General features: G+C 40.6%; 1 protein-coding gene across 1 annotated transcript; it reads left to right on the top strand.

The window, feature by feature from the left end:
• The first annotated feature begins 1724 nt into the window (after positions 1–1724).
• Positions 1725–11123, top strand: PRPF38B (pre-mRNA processing factor 38B). The gene is made up of 6 exons (XM_064719678.1): positions 1725–2103; positions 5371–5439; positions 5734–5885; positions 5969–6029; positions 8587–8810; positions 9059–11123. Exons 1-6 carry the CDS (start codon positions 1825–1827, stop codon positions 9912–9914), a joined length of 1641 nt encoding a protein of 546 aa, XP_064575748.1. The 5' UTR covers positions 1725–1824; the 3' UTR covers positions 9915–11123.
• The last annotated feature ends 3147 nt before the right edge of the window (positions 11124–14270 follow it).

Genomic DNA, 14270 nt, shown 5'->3' with positions numbered 1-14270 from the left:
GCGGGGGGTGTTCCCTAAGGCGCTTCTGTGAGAGACGATAAACGGGCTCCAACGAGCGTCCCCGGGCCCACCTGTTCTACTGACCCGCGCCAGCCTCCCTCAGTGTCATTGAAAGTGATTGGCGGCGGCGAGCGGTGTCCCTACTTATTTACACTAAACCCCCAAAATCTCGCCACTCCTCATGCCGGTCCCTTGCGGGGCTGCTGTGTCTAAAGCCGCGTGTGCTCCGCCACAGAGGGAAAGCGCGCTAGGGAGCTGGTTATCTTACACAGTGAACTAACCCTGACTGGGTGAGTGCGGCAGAGCGCACACACATCCAAAATCGATGTCTTCTGCAGCGTTTCATTAAGTATTTTCCACCCTAGGGCAAATTTGTCTCTCAGTGAGCAGGCAGCTGTGTAGTGCATGGTGAAAGTAGAAAGGAAAGCGTGGCTCTAAATGTCCAATTTCTTCTGTAAACAGCATGTAAAGCATTCACTAATCACCGGGCAGGGCTGGTATTAATATAGTGTAGACCTGGGACCTAGAAGGAGGCAGGACTCAGGTGGAAGTGAGGGGGATAAAGTTAGATAATTCAGTGCCCTTTTAAGATTTCAGAATATTCTAGAAATGTGTATGCCAACTTTTGGCTAACATTTTAAGTTTTGCGGCCTAGACAGAGCACATGGTTACTCCTTTTGGCTGCTAATTGTTTAACCCTGAACTATCACTTAGTACCTACATCTCAACTAGATAATTCTATAAATTCTGGCCAGTTTTGTTGTGGTTTGTTGTTTTTTTTTTTTTACCTCAGAGAAAGGTTTATTAATAGAAGTCTTTTACATAGCAGCTTCCAATTCTATGGATTCTGTGGTATGCTGTGAAATTCTAATTACAAGTCAGTATAATGGATTCTTTAGAACAAAAAAGAACAAAAAATGTATAGAGAAGAGGAGTAAAGTTAACAGTAAAATTCAATTAATAACACATTGCAAATTCACACAATGTTCTAATAGTTCATAGGACTTCACCCCGAGACGTATCACTGTGAGTAAAACTTTCAGAATTATCACCTGTTATAATTCTCCGCTATGAACAACATAATTACAGAGATATCCTTTCTGATTGCTCTAATAATGACATTGGATTGGAGATCCAATCTTAGGAAGATTGGGAACATGAAAGAGATGGTGTGGCCCCCTCCGGGGCTACAGCACACTGAACATTTCTGGACGTTCAGTGTGGATTGGGCTTGAAGCAGCCTGGTCTAATGGAAGGTGTCCCTGCCCATGGCAGGGGTTGGAACCAGACAGACGGTCTTCAATGTCCCCTTCCAACCCAAGTCATTCTGTGACTTCTTTGCTTCTCTGCTGCTGTGGAGGCAGAAGCGGCCAGCGCCAGCTGTGCCGTGGCCTCATTACCACCGACAAGGGACCGAAGGGACCACTTTTCAACTTTGTAAATTCCGGGGCTTAATCCACAGAACTCCGTGTGACGGTGTCAGCAGCTGCCCCCGCCGCGTCACGGAGTCCCCTCGCTCTCCCTAGCAGGGATGTCCCGCCCGCCGGGTCCCCCGCGCTGCCGCCAGGCGAAGCGAGACGAGGGCGGAAACGGCCGCGCTGTGGGCGGGCGGGGCCGCGGCAAACGGCCGGGCTGTGGGCGGGCGGGGCCGCGCGAAGGCTCCGCGGCTCCCCCGCCCTTTCCCCGCCGCGCCCCGCGGGTCGGTGACGCGGCCCCGGAAGGCGCCGCCGTCACTTCCCCGGCCGCCATCTTGTCGGGGCTGAGGCAGCGCCCGCCGGCCCCGCTCCGTGTGCGCGGCCCGCCTGCCCCGAGCGCCGACCCGCCATGGCCAACAACAGCCCCGCGGTGGCGAACTGCCAGGGGCAGCAGGTGGCCCAGCATCCGCCCGGCGCCGTCCCGCCCGTGCAGCAGCCGCTGCAGAGCGGGGGCCCCAAGCCGGCGGCCTCGGGCAAGCAGGGCAACGTGCTACCGCTGTGGGGCAACGAAAAGACCATGAACCTGAACCCTATGATCCTCACCAACATCCTGTCGTCGCCCTACTTCAAGGTGCAGCTCTACGAGCTCAAGACCTACCACGAAGTGGTGGACGAGATCTATTTCAAGGTGAGCCCGCGGGCCGCGCTGGCGCCGGGCCCAGTTTGGCTGCGGCCCGCGCCTTTTCGCCCCTTATCTTGCGGTGAGGGATGGGAGTAAGTATCGGTTCTGTTGCTGAGCTGGGGGAATCCGAGGCTCTGCCTTCTCTGCCTCACCAAAGAGGCGTGTTCCGCGTCGGATTTGGAATTGCCGAGCTGTAAATGGGTATCGGAGAGGGCAGCCGGGGCGGTGGGGGCGAAATGGCCGTCTGAGGGCTGCGCCTTCAGCCGGAGCGAGCGGCAGGGCGCGGATGTGTGCCGCCGCCGAGCCCGGCCCTCCCGCAGCGCGCGGCCGCCTGCGCGCCCCGTACCCACCCGGGAGCCATGGTGGTCACTCTCCCTGGGTGTCTGCGTGTGGCCTTCATCCTCAGCTCCAGGTTAGGATTGCCTCCTTCGTAACTCAGCTTACAACTTAACGAGTTCCTTTTTTTAGTGCTTCTCTTGCCGTTAGGTGATATGTGCTGGGGAGATGAATGGTCTGTATCAGGGCACCCATGTCTCGGTTCTTGTTTTATTAGCAGGATTGAATCAGTTTTGCACCGAGGCTTCCATCAAGCCACTCTCCCAGGTAGAGGTATGCATAATTAATGCTAATCAACGCAGCCACTTTCTTTGTTCTGATAACGAGACCAAAATTTAGATAATTCAAGGTTAAATAATTCATTTAGTCACCTGTGTTTTGGTTGTTACTGGCGTATTTTTTCAGGTGGATTCATTTTGCTTGATAATGTTACTGTGTCAGCTGGTGGGTTTCAGTATATTTGAAATTAGTAAAATAAAAAGCAAAGGTAGCCTTTTTGTTTCATTTATCCAAGCCAAATCAAGTTACTTCAGGCACCAGAATTGTGAAAAATAATTCCACTACAGTATTTTGAGATTTTTGGCAGTTTGCACTTACTTATGCTACTGTTTTTTCATGTAAAGATAGCTTTTCTCTGCCTGTGCTCTGTCATTTGGAGCTGATTATTTATTTCTCCTAATACTTAGTGTAACATATATAGTCGGCAGTATGTCTCCAGTTAATTTACTAAGTTTTATGTGTGAGAGACTCATGACTATTTAAATGGAAAGCAGCAGAATTTACTTACGCAATTGATTTTTAGAGCTGAAAAAGTTGTGAAAGAAACGTATTTTCAGAAACATTGAGAGCTGTCTCTATTTTTAAAGTGAGCCCCTTCAGATGTGCTAAAAAGTATTGGGTGCAGTTTGTCATCTTTGTACTGGTAGAGCTCAGCCGCAGTAGGTGAGGTAGTTCATTTGCTTGACCTACAGTTTCAATTTTATCTTAAATTTGGGAAGAATTTTCACAAGCCATTAAAAACCTGCATGTTGATCTGATTTATTTACTGAACGTGACAGTTAGTGACTCAAAACTGCATGCTAAATAAAGAGAAAACTCAGCCCCTTACTCACTCATGAGTAATGGCTGTGAGGGAGAAGATAACCTGATGGTTCAGCTGCTTCACTGATATTAATAAGATCTGAATTCTCTTCATGTTTTAAGATTCCTGAATAATTGCTGTGGGGTTTTTTTTTGTTAGCTGTTTTTTTGTTTTGTTTTGGTTTTTTTTTAATGAGTTGTTGGGTTGGTTTTTTTTTAATGACCTGTCATAGCAGCTGTATCTTCAAGTGTATTTGTCTGTCTAAGAATCAAGTGGCTCTTCTAGAAAATACTAGAATGCTGGGTGCTGGATTATGAGGAAGGGTGATAGTAAGTCAAACAGGCAGCTGGTGATAAGCACCATCTTTGGAGATATGGATTGTGTCCAGATGTTTGAATTAATTCGTTTGTAATTCTGGGCTCCTGTTTCAGTTCTGTATCTACGAAGTGCAGGACTTCCTCTTTCTTTATCCCTGACCTTAACACCATGTGTATGTCCTCAGCTTCATTTCATCTGTGTATTTCCAACAAGTTAAGCATGCAAAGCAGTCTTTGTGGGATCAAAACTTTAATTACTTCTTTTTGAAATGAATATTGTTTTCAGGGTTTTGTTGTTTGTTTTAATTGATACCTGTCAAAACCAGCATGTTTACATTGACTGTAATTAAAGTTGAAGACTAGTGTTTGTGATAATGTTATACTCAATCCTTTGACTAAAAAATACTTTTCATTTCCTGTGACAGGCAATACTATATAACCAGAGGGATATGTAGGATTATTTGTGTAGTATTTATGAACTTCTCATGCTAACAGTACAGGAAGTCATAGTGGATTTTGAATTCTACAGTATTGGCATCTCTCATATTTCCTGTTTGGTAAAGACAGCAACTGTAAAAACCCAAACAAACAGTTCAGCAACTTCTGCTGTTAGTGTGTCTCTGATGCCACGTGATTGTGTACAGAATTGGTTTTATTTCACGTTTTGTTAACGAATCTTAATTTGTGAAGTATCGTACAGCATGAACTCTTATTCCCAATCCACTGTAGCACCGTTGTACCATTTTTGTCTTTTACATATATTTTAAGTTGATGTGTTTAGAAAATATATCTGTTCATTGAGCCAGATATTGCTTCTCTGGATTTCAGAATATCAAATATAGCATAGGCAATTATGTCGTTCTGAGCTTGTTTATGACTCTTATTGTCAAGTTTTATGAATGGTGTTGATTAACTTTGTTTGTGCACTCATCCCTAAGTGTATCTCAAAAGATTTGTCTTCAGCAAATTTTACATCCCTGCAGTCTAAGAGAAAAAACATTGACTTTATGTTAAAATACTACCCTTAATAAACATATTTCTTTTGTCCTAATAGTAAGAGATAAAATAAATCTCTAGTTAAGTTTACTTCAACAATGAGACTTAGGAATGTGAGACTGTATGTTTTGACTTTTGTAGCTGTCATCAGCAGTTATCACTTAACTTGTAAGGAGATGGTTCAAATAAAGGCAGTTGTCCAGTCACCCAAGGAAATAGTAATGATGGAGTTTAGTCATAAAGTATTTGAAAGAACATGGAGTATAGAATAAGCATGGATGTTTTCTTTGGGGTTATGGGATTTGTTTGTTTTAAATTTCATTCAAGATTTTGGCTGTAATTCCTTAATGTGGTGATTAAAATGGCCAAGCGCTTTGCTTTAATGACAAAGCAGACTTGGTTTTGAAATTGCTAGAAGACAGTTTTTTAAGTTTGGTTTAGGATATCCATTGTTAAATCAGGCTTGTGTGGTCACCTAAACATTATGAAGGTTGTAATTGTAATTTTCTTTCTTTCCTCCTGTCCCCCACCTCACCCTTTCAGGTAACACATGTTGAACCATGGGAAAAGGGCAGCAGAAAAACAGCAGGCCAGACAGGGATGTGTGGAGGGGTAAGTAGAAGTACGTGCCTTCTTAAATATTTCTGTCTGGTAAATAACGTTTCAAAGCATAGATAAAATGTGCTTGTATGTTGGCTCAGTCTCTCAATATAAAATACTTATTACAAAGAGTAGATACATTCTTCTCACTTCCAAAGCTATGGATGTCAGTAGTGTTACTTTTTCCCCATAGCTTTGTTTGTAGATTTAGATTTTACGCTGTGTTAGTTCTCATATTCTTTTGTAGGTTTGGGATAATGTCTTTGTGACTTCCTGCATCCTCACCTGACTTTCTGCTTTTGAAAGGTGCGTGGTGTTGGAACTGGAGGAATTGTGTCTACTGCTTTTTGTCTGCTCTACAAATTATTTACACTGAAGCTCACTCGTAAACAAGTGATGGGCCTTATCACTCATACGGACTCCCCGTATATTAGGGCTCTTGGATTTATGTATATTAGGTAAGTATCAATATCATCAACTAATGACTGATCTAATATGCAGAAAGCTGTATTAAAATTTTATATTGTTTTTGTGCTTAAAGGTACACACAGCCTCCTACAGATCTATGGGACTGGTTTGAATCCTTTCTTGATGATGAAGAGGTATGTCGGCGAGGGTAATAATTTATTTTCTTTTGTTTCTTTTCATGTTACTACTTTAGGCTTAAACATTGCTCAACAGGGTTTTCTGTAGTTTGCATGTTACAGTGTTATGTTCTTGTAATATTAACAATATGTATGTTAATTGGTGCAGGAAACAGGTTTGAGCTGAGACCTGGGTAATTTCTCTCAGATTTTGAAGATCTAACAGATTTTTTCATTGGTTAAGATGTTACTGTGTCACATTTGCAAAACCATGTGGAACGGGTGTACTGAATCAGAATGCAGACAGCAGGCTGTGTGAATGTGTCTTCTGTGTTTTTTAAAATCAGTTACTTTTAGGTAAGGTGTAGTAAGTCATGCAAGTGCTAAATTTGTATTATCACTTTATTACTGGGATAGGGGAATTGATGGTTACATAAAAGAGTGGGAACGGTAGAAACCAACATTCACCTTTGAAAATTCTGCCAGAAATCTCTGTGGTTATTATTCATGTCCTAGAACAACTAAACCCAGGATTTCTTCAGAGAAGAAGCAAAAAGCCTGATTATTGCATAAGGTGGCTTTATCTCTGGAATCTTAATGTCTTTGTTATTGGGGCAGATAAAGGGATGAGTTGCTAACTGAAGAAATTCAGTAAAGAAGGTTGCATTATTATTCAGTCAGATGGGAGAATACCTTTGGTATCCTAGTCCTGATTTACTGTTTGGAGAAACAGTAGGGAGCTGTTGGGTGTGGTTTCTTGGGCTATGAAGTTGAATACACAGTCTTCTACATACTGCTGCAATTAAGATTTATTGAGCAGGTTTGAAATTACATTCTAAATTTAAGACTAGAACAGGAAAGATCACTTGCCATCTTCAGTGTGACAGTAGGCATTTACTTGAAGAAATTTCAGATGTTGTAGTTGCAAATAATGTCCAAATACTGGTAATAAAAATAGTGTTAATTACACCTGTTTCTAACTGCAATGCAGCGTATTTATTTTAAACATTTAAAATATTTAATGCTAAGTATCAAAAACATTGAGCAAAGGAAACAACTGGTGATTTCAGGTAAACCCATGCTATAGTCAATTTTTAACAAAAATGAAACAGATTGGACTTGAATCAATGTAATGTCCTTCTCCCCCAGCTGGGACTAGCTAATAAGAATTCCTCTCCACAACGTTGGACTGTAATTTGTGAGAAGCGTTGGGGTGGCTTCATTCTCAGGGTCCCACAAAGTCAAGTTCAAGGACAGTAAAGCAGTCGCAAGTACAATGCATTGTGCAGGTCTTAACTGGTCCATTATTCAAAGCATTATTTTTTAGTTTATACATTTCAGTTCTTGCTGATGCTGGGTATCAAGATGGGTTTATTTCTTGTTGCCTAAAATCTCCTACTATGCTTTTGGAATTAGTGTTTCTTTCCCAGCTGCTATCAGTAGCTTTCTGTTATGTAGAAAACCTGCTTGGGGCTGCTTAAGTTTCTTACCAGTCCTGGTCAAACTCAGTAGGATGAAGCAAATTTTCATATATGGAATTATTTAAACCTACAGGATTTTTTTTCCCCTCCAGTTCTTAAAATCTGGAAGCAGTTCATCTTTTGTCATGCTGCTGTGAAAACCTTCCCAGGACACACTTTTCAGAATGCTTCTTATGTTTATTTTGTTTAACTGTACGTACTCTCCAGGTGCTACGTTTAACTCCTCTTTTTCTTCTTTAGATCTCTGCAGCGATTATATTTGGAAAAACTGTATATCTGAACACTTAAATGTGTGTGAGTGCAAGCAGTTTTACGTTCAGATTTTCTCTTCCTGTTTAGATAACAAATCTCACTTTCCTTGTGTGCTTGCACTATAGGTTTGGGACTGACAATAGCTGACTAACATGTCCTGAGCTGTGAGAGGGCATAGCAAGAAGGCCTTCATGCGGTAATGACCCTTTTCAGAGACAATGGTCATCATGGATTATGCGTTTCCAATTATTTGTTCATTTATTTATTTTTTTACATATTTCTAAATTAGAAACCTCACTGCTTCATGGCAGTTGGTTTGCTATTGCTTCCAATTCTGTTAGGATGCCATTTTGTACTAGAGGTCTTTCTATGATCATTTTTAGATAGGCAATGATGTAGTTCATAAATGATTTAGGCCACAGGGTTGGGTATGATGGTACACAGTTGTATATCCACAAAATGGTGTATTAAATGTAGTTTCAGAGGACTTCTCAACTTTGTGGCATTAAAATACAATGCAAGATCATACATACCATATAACCAGACTGTGTAAGGGGATTTTGTGTTAATCTCTTCATCGACGGTCCCTTACCATCCAGATGGCTGCAGGATTAGTATGTGCCTGCATGCATATATATTAAGTCCCATTCCCTATCTGTAACATTCTGCCAAATCCAAAGGGTGCAGAGTTTGAATTTCTCTAAGGAAATGTATTAGAATATGAGACAAGTAAACTTTCATAATCATGAGACTTCAGTAGGACAGTAATGTAGCAGCATATTTTTTTTAATCAGTAAAGAATATTTTTGACCATCAGGATGTTTTTTGCTTGTATTTTGCAGGACCTGGATGTGAAGGCAGGTGGGGGTTGCGTTATGACCATAGGGGAGATGCTTCGTTCCTTCCTCACTAAGCTTGAATGGTTTTCCACGTTGTTTCCAAGAATTCCTGTGCCAGTCCAGAAAGCCATTGACCAGCAAATCAAAAGCAGACCTAGAAAAATCAAGAAAGATGGCAAGGAGGGGATGGAGGAAATAGACCGGCACGCAGAACGTAGACGTTCAAGGTCACATAAACATTATTTTAAAAATCAATGTTAAAAGTTCAATATCGAACCACTTATTACCAGCAACATGTTGTCTTTTCACTGAAATAGGTTTTAAGGCAACAGTTTATGGATGCTAGTGGACTAAAATAATCAGATGATATTTTCTATTTAAGATTAAATACAAACTCTGTAAAGTATAAATTGGAGAGAGGATTTCTTAACTATTGAAGGAGGTGTTTCATATAGAATGTCTTCTATTTTAAAAGGTCTCCAAGACCAAGATCCATCAGTCCCAGGAGGTCTCCCAGAAGATCCAGAAGCAGAAGTCACCATCGGGAAGGCCATGGATCATCTAGTTTTGATAGAGAGCTCGAAAGAGAACGAGAACGGCAGAGATTAGAACGTGAAGCAAAGGAGAGAGAAAAGGAGAGGCGGAGATCCCGAAGTACCGATCGCTCACTGGAACGGAGGCGAAGCAGAAGCAGGGACAGATACAGAAGCCGGAGTCGAAGTCGTGACAGGAAAGGAGATAGAAGAGACAGGGACAGGGAGAGAGAGAAAGAAAATGAACGGAGTCGGAAAAAAGAGAGAGATTATGATAAGGAAAGAGGTAGTGAGAGGGAAAAAGATCGATCTAGAGAAAGGTCAAAAGAAAGGAAAAGTAAGGGTGACACAGAGGAGAGGAGACACAAGGATGACAAAGATGAAAAGAAACACCGTGATGACAAGAGGGATTCCAAAAAAGAGAGGAAGCATAGTAGAAGTCGAAGCCGGGAAAGAAAGCATAGGAGTAGGAGCCGAAGCAGGAACACAGGTAAGCGCAGCAGAAGCAGGAGCAAAGAAAAATCAAGTAAACATAAAAATGAAAATAAGGAGAAGTCAAATAAAAGAAGTAGAAGCAGAAGCAGAGGAAGAACAGATAGTGTTGAGAAGTCCAGAAAACGAGATCAGAGTCCCAGCAAAGAAAAATCCAGGAAGCGTAGCAGAAGCAAAGAACGTTCCCACAAACATGATCACAGTGATAGCAAGGACCATTCTGACAAACATGATCGTCGAAGGAGCCAAAGTACAGAACGAGAGAGCCAAGAAAAGCAACAGAAAAACAAAGATGAGACTGTGTGAATTCTTTCAGAAGTGGATCACATTGAATCCTATAAATGTTTGATTAAATCCTGCTTATTTTTTCTTAAAGTTGAGATTGTGCAGTAGTTGATGAGCACTCTTCTCCAACCTCCCTCTAGGCTGCAGATTGTCATTTCCTATTTTCGGTAGGGAAGTGCCTTTGTAAACCCATTCAATGCATTGACAGTTTCAAACCATTTGTTTAGTTTAATTTGTAATGCCGAGATTGTTCTTGCATTTTTATTGTTCAGATGTTTCTGAAATGTACAGTCTGTACATATGTCCTGAAAATGTTTTAATTCCTTTGGCATGGTTGCCATGTTGGTTAAATTTGTATGAGGCAATAAACTGCCACTAATTATACTTTCCTTTTGTAGACGTGGAATTATGGTTTGTATCCTGAAGTTAGCATGGCTGTGCTTTCCATAATAGTATGGCTTTTAGGGATGGATCTGGAATGTGTATTATAGCTGAGATATTTATGTGCGTACAATGTACATTGAGGGCTGCAGATTTAGAACTAACATTTATGCCCACTGTATCTGCTGTTTTGTCCAAAGCTTTTAAAATGTATTATGTTGATCACCAGTGGTGTTAAATTGAGTGGACTTTCAGAGAGTGGTTTTGATGGAAGGATTTAGATGACGTTGGGGCTTGTTTAGTTGTTCTGTAGAAAGGCTACCTCAAGCGGACACTGTAAAGGCTGACAGATGAGTACCGTAGCCATCTATGCATTTTATTTGTTTGAAGAAAATCCATGTAAGCTTCCTTTTTTTAAAAAAAACACAGTTTATCCATTTGTGGTCCTTTAATGTTTTTAAGCAGCTGCACTCTGTCATTTATGATAATCCTGGGCTAATAAAGGCATTGAAGATGGGAAGAGGGAGGTAGGAAGAAGAAAAATATCACAAAGGATTTCAGTTTCAAGCTTCCAAAGCATTTTATAAGTGTAAACATTTAAAGTAAGAATTAACTGATAGTGTCCTTTTTTAATTCATATTTTCTACAAATAGTAAAGATCACAGGTTGTGCTGAACATTTCATCTGGCAGATTTTTTTTTAAACAGGTTGTTAGACGGAAAAACCAAAATGCATTATAGAAAAAGATCATATCATTAAAGTCCAAGTCTATTTCATAGATTATTCTGATGACTTGTATACTCAGTGAGGAGAACCACCTGGAATAAACTCTCAATTAATTCCTTTGTATTGAGTGTCAGCTTTTCCCTGCACGTTCATGGCCAGTTAAAGAGTGCTTCATTTCCTCCACATTTTATTTTCAGATCAAGTGACACTTTGTATGAATGAGAGATTTTATAAAATAAGTGACTTACAACAAAGATGTAGCAGACAAAAGAAATGCTGCAGCCCCAAGAGAGGAAGAATACTAAGTGGGAATCAATCATGAAGTAACCTGAGGGTAGAAATACAATATTTGCACCTTTTTTGCTTCTGTGTGATTCAGGTCATCAAGGCATATTTTGTTTTAAACATCCAGGGAAAACAGTGTTTTGACTTGCAACAGTATACTTCATTCCGTAGTATTCCAAGAAGTAAACTTTTTTCTTCCTCCCTTCTCTTCCTGTTTTCTGAACTGTAATGGTCTTTATCACCATGATCCTTAGTAATCAACATTTTTTAGGACTGGTGTTGTTAAGGTTGTCTGCTTATATTTGTGTTACTGATTTGAAGTCTGAACTTGAAACAAAACTTAAGCTTCAACAAATTCATTCCCTTGCAGTGTAAAACTAAAATACTGAGCTTTCATTTAAGATCGGAGAAGAAAAAAAATACCCTGTCTAGTAGATAACTAGAACTGTTTCTGCAGTCTGCCAAGAGATTGCATGGATTCTGTCCAGTGATGGCAACTTTAATTTATCTTGTTTGTGTCTAGAGGGCTTCTTTTGGCCTTGGTTTTAACCTTCAGTTTCTGAAACAAATATGTTCTTGGGCAGAGAGGCTGCAGAACCAGTGTTTTGTCAGGGAAAATGGATTACTGATTACTGATTTCCAGTTGTTCCTTCAGGGCTCTTCCTCTTCCCAAGACTGTTGGGCAGTACAGTGAAAGAATGGTTTATTTGCAGGAAAAAATGCAGGTATTTGAGAGACAATCTTTGACCTGAACGTGGACAAGTACTGTCTCACTACAACAAAGATGGTGAATATTTTGCTATAGCTTGTGCAAAGACTGGCTCATCCCAGAATCTCTTTACAAGTGCAGTGATTTCAGGACTGTGCTTTTATTTTCCTATTTTATAAGTAGTCCTTTCTAACCTCTGAATTTAATACAATCGATAGAGTTAGCAGTGTAATGCACAGCGCAATATTCGCTGCCAACCAAGACCTGTGACAGTTACTTGAATCAAGACACCTGTCTAAAGTTATCCTTAGGATTTACTGTCATACAGCTCTTCAGTTTGTATCCAGGGTTTCTTAATTCCTTTTTGTCTTTCTGATGCCATTTTTATTATTTCATGTTCCTTAAAAAGGAAAGCAGAAGGAGCTGCAGGGCTGTGAAAGCAGCACTGATGAGCAGGGGTGAGCTAGTGGAGGCACCAGTGCTGCCCACTCTGTGCAGTTGTTGCAGTGCAGTACAGATGCACTGGACATTCATCTCAGGGGCATTAGAAGACAATTTCTGCCAGTTTTAGCTGGAGGAGCTGTGGTTGCAGAGCTGTTGTCTCTCAGTCTGTGCACTCTTCAGTTCTCAGGGTAAATGACCATGACCGAAGCACTATGAACCCCAAGTTGCCATAGTATGCCATGTGTCCATAACAGCCTAGGATAGTTATCCTTGTGAAACCTCATCTGGCTTGGGAATTTCCTGTGGCTCCAATGCTGAGTACTGGAATATAATATTAGTAGCCTCATACAGCATACAAGTTCCCCTCTTTAGGGGAACCTGAAGGAATTTGATGAATTCTGCTGGCTTTAGTTGCTTGAACCCTTTGCCCCATTGTGCAGCGCATGTAGCTTTAAGTATGGATGACCACCAGCTATTAAGCAGGGTAAAGCAGCATTTAAGTGCCACTTTTGATGTTTTGCAATGAGGTTGTTATTGTATCTCTTTTACTCTTCACCAGCAATAGTTAGATGTGGTAGAACACTAAATCTCAGTAAATTTGGGTTGAGTCTGAAATCAGCTGAAGGGTAGATTTTTGTGACTTCTTTCAGTGGATTGAAATCTAAGTTTGGGGCTATTATTCTATGTCATATGAAACTTAAAACTGTATATTTTAAATAATATATACAAAATTTTTTGCGAGTGTTCATATTTGTGTAATTCCAACTAAATACATCTTTACTATTATGCATTGAATTTAAATTTTTTATTAAGTAAGCAATAATGAAGTCATCTACTATGAAATAACCTAGGTGGTTTTAATCACCTAATTTGTTAGTGCACATGATTTCACAGATACTGCTCTCAAAGCATCCATTTTAGCATATCCATATGCTGCCTACCTCCAAGCCTTCAACAGGAATTTTCTTGTTCTCTAGTCTTCTTTCAAGAGACAGTGGGGTTGGGTTGTTTGGGGTTTTTTGGTAAGATTTTTGTTGTTTGTTCAGTTGAGAATTTTATTGCTTGGGGTTTTTTTGCTTCATGAAGTCCAGAGCTTCATGTGAGTACAGAAACAGTGTCTACAAAAATGTGACATTTAGTTGTCCTTTCCTGTGATCTGAAGCCAGCATGACCCATAAAAGTGTGTTTACCTCAGTCTGGAGAGAACCTGCAACCAATCCTGACCAAATTTTTTAATCAGCTCAGTGAATTCCAAGTGCTGTTTCACATATCAGCAGTGTTAACTATTAGACAATTGTACCCAGGCAATGTCTAATGCCTGGAAAACACCTTGAGGTTACACACTGCCATAGTAGGAGGTGTATATGTGGCTCAGTTTCATTGTGTTGCTTTTCCTCCCTGTTTTGCTAAATATATATCTCCTACACATTTTCGAGCTGAATCAATGTGTTTTTTCTTGAAATCATGACTCCAGCTTTTTGCTTTTTTTTCCCCAACAGACATACAAATAATACATTCTGATACAATTACACTTCAGTGACAAAAGAGAGAGGAGCTGATGAAAATAGCACTACAACGTTGTTTGTAGTAATTGTAGTAGTGTGTAATTGAGGTGTTAATTAATTCTCAGGGAAAATAAGAAGACATACACCAACAGTTTAGAATGGCTTTAAGTACACTAAGAGTTAGTATTAGAGCATGGAATTATCCGAATTGCTCAGGTGAAAAGAAGTACCTCAGGGCTTGAATTTGGTTCCAAAAGAAACCAATTGCTTCAGATCTTTAAAAACCCAGTTAAACACTTAATACTGTAGTGACAGTGTTTGGCAATG

This window comes from Zonotrichia leucophrys, chromosome 8 (genome assembly GCF_028769735.1).
Source record: "Zonotrichia leucophrys gambelii isolate GWCS_2022_RI chromosome 8, RI_Zleu_2.0, whole genome shotgun sequence".
In the NCBI taxonomy this organism is placed as follows: Eukaryota; Metazoa; Chordata; class Aves; order Passeriformes; family Passerellidae; genus Zonotrichia; species Zonotrichia leucophrys.
The sequence above is the reverse complement of the archived record's forward strand: the minus strand, read 5'-3'. Positions and strand labels throughout refer to the sequence as shown.